The following is an 8,660-nucleotide window of genomic DNA, read 5'->3' as shown; positions in this document are numbered from 1 at the left end:
TTGTAAATAGCTGGGTGCTGTTTCAGTACACGTTTCCCTCATTCATTTTCGCTCCACTTTATTAACAGCATTAGCAATGGCAGATTTCTGGACAACGTTTGTTCAGATCTAGTTGCCCTTGGTTTATTTATGCAGTCTCCAGAATTCGACCAGGACCTCCCATGTATTTGTTGGGTTAAGGGGAGGGGGGTGTGGGGGGTCCGGGTACCTCACGAGGCAATTCACGGCGTTTTATATATACATACATACATACCTAATATAAATACACATACACAGACGTGTGTGGCTGTGTGCGTGTGTGTGTGAGAGAGAGCGAGAGCGGCAGTTCCCACTACTTTCATGTTATTTTGTAAAGAGGAACTCTTTAGCGAAGTTTATTTGCAGCGATAAAGATCTTTATGTGTCCCTGTACCTTAACAGGATCGTGTTTAGCTGGCAGCTTCGCGTATCAGATGGGAAGCTTGTTTCTTTTTCGTTTTAAAAATGCAAGGGTTTTGGAAAGATCCCTATGCAAAGGTTCTCGCTACCTCCCATTGATGCTTCTGCAGCTTGGGTGGTCCGTCCACTTTGGTGAGCTGTTGCTTAGCAGCTAATAATAGTGGATGTTTGCTAAGTAATTTGCTTCTTCCTTAGCCAATGGGAATCCGGTCGAGAGGACTTTCCATCAACTCTTTTTGATGGGCTGGAGGCGGGTTTTTCTCTCCAAATGCTGGATGTGTGAGATCGGGAACAGAAGTGAAAAGATTGAGCTGAAAAGAAGGGGGAATTTTTCTCTTTTATTTTTGCAAGTTCCGTGGTGTTAGAAGGACGGAGCAAGGGGAGCGAGAGAGGGAAAGGAAAATAGAAAAACTACACGTGGATGTAGAGTCAAGATCCTCAAGGATTCCTGCGCGAAATGTTGGAATGGAAATATCAGACTTTCGCTCAGGAAGAGACTAGGGATTCGCCAGCTGGTTTTCTTGTCACTTTTGGGGGATTATTCCTGTTGTTGTTGTTGTTGAACCGAACGATCCGCGACTGGTTTCCAGGGCCATGGCTTCAGTCTCTCAGCCTCCCCGGAGCGATGGAGCTCAGCCCCCGAGGTACAGTCACCAAAGCCCGGCCGCTTGCTCGGATCTGCTGCGGAGACCCAGCTACTGCCACGCTGCTTTTGCATTGAAACAGATCTCCAAGGTGCAGAGAAACAACAAAAAAAAAGAATATTCTTACTGTTAAGTTTCTCCCTTGCAAATAGAAAATATGCATTCGTACAGTGATAACGCCAGGGCTAATTGTAGCAATAACCCTTTACAGATTCAGGCACTTTACTGGGAGATTTCTTCTCTGATTTAGAAACTGCATTTCTCCCTGGAATCGTGTTTGTTTTGAAAGTATAGGGGAAAGTTGTCAGAAAAGTCTTCAGAAATGGCTTTCACTCCACAGGAGAGATAGATTTGTTGGCTGACGGTGTGTACAGTTAATAAGGCAATGCCGATGTGGGTGAGGAAGGTGCGTGGGGTTTGACTGGGGTATGTTTATTACAGAGTCTGTGTATGTGTCTGTGTATGTGTGAGGAAGTGCACATACAGGTGTGTGCATGTGTGTATCTGGCTTACCTTGTGTGCAGTTGACCTAGAGGCTGCGATGTTGCTGCTAAATTTGTTACTGCGATTATTTGGCAGATTGAACGCTGAACTTGTGAAAGCCTTGGAATAATGTCAGCATTTTTTTTAAATGAACGAAATGGAGGCAGTTTCTCGGGGGAGGGGGGGAGGCGAGGGGGGTAATGGTGGCTAATGTGTCTTGCGGGGAGAGCAACTTCTCGCTGGGGCAGAAAGGAAGGGAAAGCGAGGAGCCTGAGCATACAGGAGCTTGACAATTCTGAAGAAGGAGCCACGGGTCCAGCCAATGAGCATTGGACCAGAGTTGACGGAAGGAGAAGCCGAGAGGACACAAAAGAGGAAACATGAGAAAATGTCCTGGAGTGAAAGGCAGATTGGCAACAGCAATGAAAGGACTGGCAAACAGAAGCGGAGGGTGGGGGGGTGAAAAAATAAGTTAAAGTTACAATACGAAAAAGATTTGTGCAACGCCTAGGGATACTGACTGCCAGGGTGTGACGTTAGAGAGGGAAAGGTGAAGAAAGATAAATGAAGAAGTGTGTGGGGGGGAAATGGAGGCTGAAGGAGAGCCATGAAACCAGGGGAAATTGGAGATTTGGAAGGACGTGGTAACTGGAAAAAAGGAATGTAACGGGAGAGCAGTGAAGGAAACAGAACCCGGAGACAGAACTGGAGAATGAAATGATACGTTATAGAAGGAAGAGAAAAAAATTGACGAGTGTAGCAGATAGGAGGGGGAAATAATGTGAATTGTATTTATTTTTCTCTCCAATGTCCATTTTGTAAGTGCTACTGAAGTTCATATCTTCTTTCTCTTAACCGTTTTCTTTCATTATTCACTTCTCAGATCTCTCCCTTCCCTCCTGCTATTTTATTAGAAATAAGACAGAAGGAAACTAATTCCCTTTTATTCTATATTTATGTCTATTATCCTTCTTAATCTTTTGTTCCTTACTGTTGCCCTTTTCTTTCTATTGTTTTGGCTCAACCATTTTCTGTTTTCTTCCCGTTATCTTTGCGGTTACATCTCTCACTTTCTCTGAACCAGACTTCCTTATCCTTGCTCTCTAATATCGATCTTCCTTCCATTCCTTTAGCCTTGCTCTTTTCCCTCTTTCTGACACTCTGTCCATGCCTTTGCTTTCCATTTCAGAATTCCTGTCTACCTCTTCCCAGTTTTGTCTTCCCTCCCATCTTTTTTCCCTGTCTCATTTACCCTTAGAATTCCTAAGCAAACCTTTTCCTCTCTCCCTTTATTTCTCTCTCTTCTCCCTTTCCCTCTCACAACTATTTCCCCCTTTGCTTGTCTTGTCACTTCTCTCCCTATACCCACATTCTTTTGCCCTTCTCTCTGCACCCACTCTCACCTTATGTTTTCTTTTTCTGCTACCTTACCTTATCATCTCCTCTTCCTTTCATCCAATAAACCCTCTGGTCTGACACAACTCTTGTCTTTGTTCCCTAGGGAAAGGCAGAGGGGCGGCGGGCTCCACTCTGGCTCCGAGCCCACTTCCAGGCCCTGCTCTTCAGGTTGGGCTGCAGCATCCAGCGGCACTGTGGCAAGTTCCTCTTCATTGGGCTTTTGGTTTTTGGAGCTTTTGCTGTTGGCCTGAGGGTTGCTAACATTGAGACCGACATCGAACAGCTTTGGGTGGAAGGTAAGACCAAGTAAAAACTAACAAACTTGTGAAGCAGAAAGAAACAAATATCCTATTGCAAACAGACTCGATGGTCTGTATGTCTAACCCAATGGTCTGAATGTCCTTGCTTACTATGATCTGCCTGTACTGCTTGCAAACAAAGCTTTTCCCTGTACTCAGGTACACGTGATGACAATAACTCAAAGCAAATAGACTGACAACATTCAGAAATTTGAAAATGAAAGCATATGCAATTGACACAGACTTTACTTTCATAGTTATGTTTTCTATCATAGTTATCTTTACTGTATTAAATTCGATCATGTATCACCTCTTTGAGAGCCTAATGCACCTAAGCTTGACAGTACTTGCATTGTCTTTTATCATAAATACACAATTTGCATATTTCTATTTGCTTCAACATTATAAGCATCCTCCTCTGGCCCAGATTCAGTCCAATCTGCTTTTGCCTCTGATTAATCTTAAATATAATATGCAGGTTGTCTCTTCTAATCATTGCTTCAGAATATATTGACAACTGCTTCTAAATAGGGTAAAAACAATAACTGCAGATGCTGAAAACCAAATACTGGATTAGTGGTGCTGGAAGAGCACAGCAGTTCAGGCAGCATCCAACGAGCAGCGAAATCGACGTTTCGGGCAAAAGCCCATCCTGATGAAGGGCTTTTGCCCGAAATGTCGATTTCGCTGCTCGTTGGATGCTGCCTGAACTGCTGTGCTCTTCCATCACCACTAATCCAGTAACTGCTTCTAAATGTATAGCCCTTGAAATACCTTAGCCAGCCAAACTAATCACCTCACCTCCATCCTTGAGTCAATCCCAATTGTGCAAATATGATCTTTGCAAAACCAGTTACATCACTAATACACATTCAGACCAATTCCTTATTTCACTGCAGGTATTGCCATGATCAACTGTAATCTTTGTTTAGTGACATATTTCCTTGATTGTTTATGATGAGGTGCTGTTATTTCAGGTTTTTCTGTTGTGCCGGTTGAATTAAAGCAACGCTTTTAAGTATTTTATTTTGGTTTGAACTGTAGATGAGCTGAGAAAAACCAGCTGATGCAAAGTTTGCTTTCATGAGTGAACTGGTTTTATTGTTCCTCACAGAGAAGCAGAGGATTGTTGGTATCTGTTCTACATTGCTGAATTGATGCTCTATTGGTTCCATTTACTCTTTTCTGTTCATATTTAAGCGGCACTATCTAAAATCTCTGGACTGTGAACTTGTCCAGGACTTCTTCATGGTAAAAGACCTTGATGGGAGGAAGGGAATACATTGCAAAGTCATCTAAAAATCTGAAGTTGTAAATGTGTGAGGGCCCATAAAATGGCTTTTAACTGGTTTGCTGTTAAAGATTCCATCTGTTGTCATTCCCACCATTATTCCTGGTTGTCGGAGTGCTCCAGATGGTGTCCTTGTTGTAGCTGTGCAAGGAATGAATACAATGCAACAAGTGACATCAAAATGGCAGGATGAACAAGCAATCAGAAATATGAAACTTTTATCCCTTACTTTGCATATTTTTTCTTACCTGGTCTGATGCCACAGAAAGATATTTTTCATCAATTATACAACACATTATGTCCTCAAATTCTATTTCTGTTAATTTTATATCAATAAAGACACTGAAGTTACCATCAAGCTTTTGGTGGAGTTTTGTTTCTCCGTGAAAATAATTCTTATTAAAGAGTCATTCATATCAAGTACATTGTGTTACAAAACACATTGCCAGAACAGTGAACAAGACAATGACACAACAACCAAGCAGTCCCAATACGTGTTACCAAGTTGTTATTGTTGATCTTTGCCTCAAAGAAGTTGACTTTAAAAATGGCATCAGTATGGTTGGGCATTTCAATTTAAAAGCAGTTTATTTTAGGGATTGAATTAATCTAATAAAATGCTAGTTGGGGAAAAAGATGATTAAAATTCTGCAAATAGTTAACATTTTGCACTGAGACTTTATCTATTTCTGTCAGATGACCCTTAAAGTGATTTTCCATAAGTTCCAAAAACTTGTGTTTTTTTACAGAAATATAATTTTAGGTATTCAAAATACCATTTTTAAATAAAAGATTAAATTCAGAAGTTGAAAGTTAAGTTGTACTTTCTAACTCAGTATTTCTGAGGGAAAAAAATTGGATGCGCAAACACTTACAGGCCTCAAAGAGTTAAATCTGCTTTGAAGCAGCCATGTTCATCTTGTGTAGCACTAAGCTTCCAAACTTCATTTACAATAACATAGTCATCTACTGGTAGAAATGTAACATAGCTTTAGACAGCAGTACTGAGTGGTTTATTGCAGGCTCCGGTTGTAGCTGTTTCAAGTAGTAAAATGCATCTAATTTGTCTAGTTTTTTTAAAACTGTAAAGCTACTTGTGTGTCCTTTTTCTGTCTCTCAAATCCCTTTCCTATTTTTCCGGTCTCTCCCACACTGTGCTGTTTTTATTTTAACATTTGTATGCTAATTGCTACCTTTGACTGAGTTTTTTCTCTCTCCATGACTTTCTCCGTTCCCCTTCCTGTGTGTTATGTTTCCTGATACTCCCCCCCACCTCCCTCTCTTTTACAGACAGTTCAGGGCCATGTGTTTAATTCAGTTTTCACACTCCAACCCTTTCTAAGCCCTGCTTTCGACTCCCACCCCCAGCCCCGAAAATCTTCTGCTGTTTTCCTCCCAAGAGCAGATGTGGTGTGTGAAATTTACGCCATTTTGAGCTATTGACCCTGTATAGAGCTGTGTATGTATGTATGTGTGCGTGTGTGTGTGGTCCCAAACTATTCTTGGACTCCATTCAACAATAGAGGGAACCTCTCTTACGAAACCTGAATGCCATTAAAGTTTACCCACCTGTTTGCACACGAGGTTTTCACAGCAGTTGGAAAAAGAAAAAAGAGGAGACTGATGCCTCTCCTAATTCTTTTCATCTAGTTTTTTTTAAAGTGTTTTTTCTAGAAACAACACCACAGGGAAGAGCAGCTGTTCTTACTTTTATGTCCTGAAGTGCTGCATCTTTTTTTTTCATTTAATGGGCTGTGTTTGCAAGAACTGCACAAATTACAGTAAATAATGTTAACTCTTTGAGGAACATTGTAGATTTTGGCTTGTAAGTGAAATTAAAGTTTATGTTATTAAAAACAAATTTTCATTTTATTTGCCTTTTATGTTTCCTGACACTTAAAAACAGTGATGTGAGTATAGGATTAGAAAAGAAAACATGACTATTAGTTTACTGTAACAAATAAACATTTAGGGCTTTTCCTTCTCAGTATTAATGCCTTGGAATTTTAACAACAGGAAAGTTCTCCTGAATTCTTTTATCAAAATGGTGCTTAAATTGTAAGATATGCCAACTCTTTTAGTTGTGTTTGGTATTGGTTTTGTGCTGCGTAGCACTTTTGCTTTAAATAAGATTTGGTGGTTATAAAAATGCAGTTCTAGAAATTATGGTTGGCACTGGATGAATTTTGTCCTGCTTAACTGTTTTTTGTCTGTCTCCCATTTAATAAAAGTCCCCACCAATAACTTGCACCTGTGGAGCACAAACATAAATGAGTCACCACCTTACCTGTATTAAAATCAATGTCAAGCAACATTGTTAAACATTTGTCTGTTAGAAGTAATTTTAATATTATGTGCTCTAATATAAATGTTTAACCCTCTGATTTGAATAAAGATAGCAGTACTATTATGGAGCTGAAGCAGCATTTTTTTGAAATTGTTATTTTTAAATCTGGGTTCTATGTCATCAGGCATTTATGAAACAGGTGTGATGAATTTTGTAGGTTCCCTCACCTCCTCTGCACCACCAACATCTCTCCAGTGAGTCACTCACCTTGCACTTTGCCAGCAGACGATGCTATTGGTCTCCTCATTTCCTCAGTGCTTCCACCTATAGCCATCTGTTATTGGAGATCACTGTGAGAAAACTTGCATTCATACAGTCTTGGTCAGACTTGCAATTCCTTTCATTTTTATTGCGCTTGTGTGTTCGTGCTTATTTACAAATGGTTTTCGTTTCCAATTAAGTTACTTTTTAAAGAACTTACATCAGCTTAAAGGCTTCAGAAGATTGATAACTTATCACATCTGTCATTTTTCATATTTCTACGTATAAATTGCATTGCAGTGACTCGTAATGCAGCATCTGATTTATTTGAGATGTATATTTTAAAGCAAAAAAAAAGAGACTTGTTTGTATTCAAGGCAATGGTGTGTAGAAAATAGATGGCAGTGAACAGAATGTTTCTGTTAACACAAGTGGATGGTCATTATAGAAGATAACTAAAGGTAAAGTTGCCATAGTCCTAGCAGACCATTAAAGAGAGAGAAACGACTGGTGGTGGTTTAACCTGAGGGTCAACACAATTTAGGTGAGGTGAGAGATTGAGAAGGAGAGTGCTTTATGCTAACTTCAGCCAGTGTGAGAATTGAACACACACTGTTGGTATCACTCTGTGTTGCAAACCAGCCAACCAGCCAACTTACCCCAGAAAATAAGTAACCACAATTACAATGCCATAAACCATACAATAAACATGAAGTGCAGTGAACTGCTTCAATAGGTTACAACCTATGGTTTTTCCTAACCCAGGTTATATGTGCCATTAATGAAAGAGGATACTAACCAGATCGGTTAAATCATTGTCCAATCATGATTCAGTTTTGCTCCATTTATTATTTAATGTGGTTTATCTAATTTTTTCCTGTGTAGGTTTTTCCGGTTCTTTTTCTTTGACTTTGCATTGTCCTCTTAAACCTCTGATTTCTTTAGATCAGTTTTTGCACATGTCTTACCATGTAGCCACTATGTAGTAAATGCTATGAAAAGCTCAGGATGATTTTAGTTAATGTAAGACGTTATGCACAATGCTAAAGATTTAAGGAAACTGGAATGTCAACTTTGGTAAAACCTTCAACAAACCAGAAACTTTTGAAGAAAACATATATCTATGCAAATATTTCCAATTTAACATGAAAAGAATACAAGTAAAGATTTTGAAGAGTGGATATTTTGCATTTAAGGAATAGAGACTTGTTTTGGTGAAGCCAGAGACTCTGCTATCCCCCCCATGGCTTGTTCAAAGAGTTGCTATCTGAATCAGGTTTAAGTGGTTCACCAGCCAGTTTCTCACAAATACTGCACTTTTCTGTTAAGCAGTGTTGAAAGGACTCTGGGCAAATCTTTGAGTTGATTACAATCTGTCTGGAAAGTAACCCATAGTTTTTGTTGAATACGTGCCCAGGAGACCTCAGTGTATTGTGTATTCCCTTGCAGTATTCACACTGCTGCACAAAGTAAGATTTCTTTTATTGAGGGCACATATATTAAGAGAATATTAAGGAAATCTCTTGTCACTTTGGATTCCATGGAATTTCAATTTTGTT

General features: G+C 39.7%; 1 protein-coding gene across 2 annotated transcripts in view; it reads left to right on the top strand.

Annotated features, from left to right (window-relative positions):
- Positions 1–287: 287 nt before the first annotated feature.
- The window catches only part of ptch2 (patched 2), a 115,054-nt gene continuing 106,681 nt past the window's right edge, over positions 288–8,660 (top strand). The window contains exons 1-2 of one of the 2 annotated variants that reach the window (XM_072574436.1): positions 288–1,082; positions 3,067–3,259. Coding sequence is in view for 1 of the 2 variants with exons in the window: in XM_072574435.1 (XP_072430536.1) it covers positions 1,033–1,173; positions 3,067–3,259 (334 nt within the window). In the remaining variant the exon portion in view is untranslated. Of the gene's footprint in view, positions 1,174–3,066; positions 3,260–8,660 lie in introns of both variants that reach the window. The other variant, XM_072574435.1, reaches the window with a different exon arrangement.

This window comes from Chiloscyllium punctatum, chromosome 7 (genome assembly GCF_047496795.1).
Source record: "Chiloscyllium punctatum isolate Juve2018m chromosome 7, sChiPun1.3, whole genome shotgun sequence".
NCBI lineage: Eukaryota > Metazoa > Chordata > Chondrichthyes > Orectolobiformes > Hemiscylliidae > Chiloscyllium > Chiloscyllium punctatum.
Note: the sequence above shows the minus strand (reverse complement) of the source record. Positions and strands in the feature narration are given on the sequence as shown.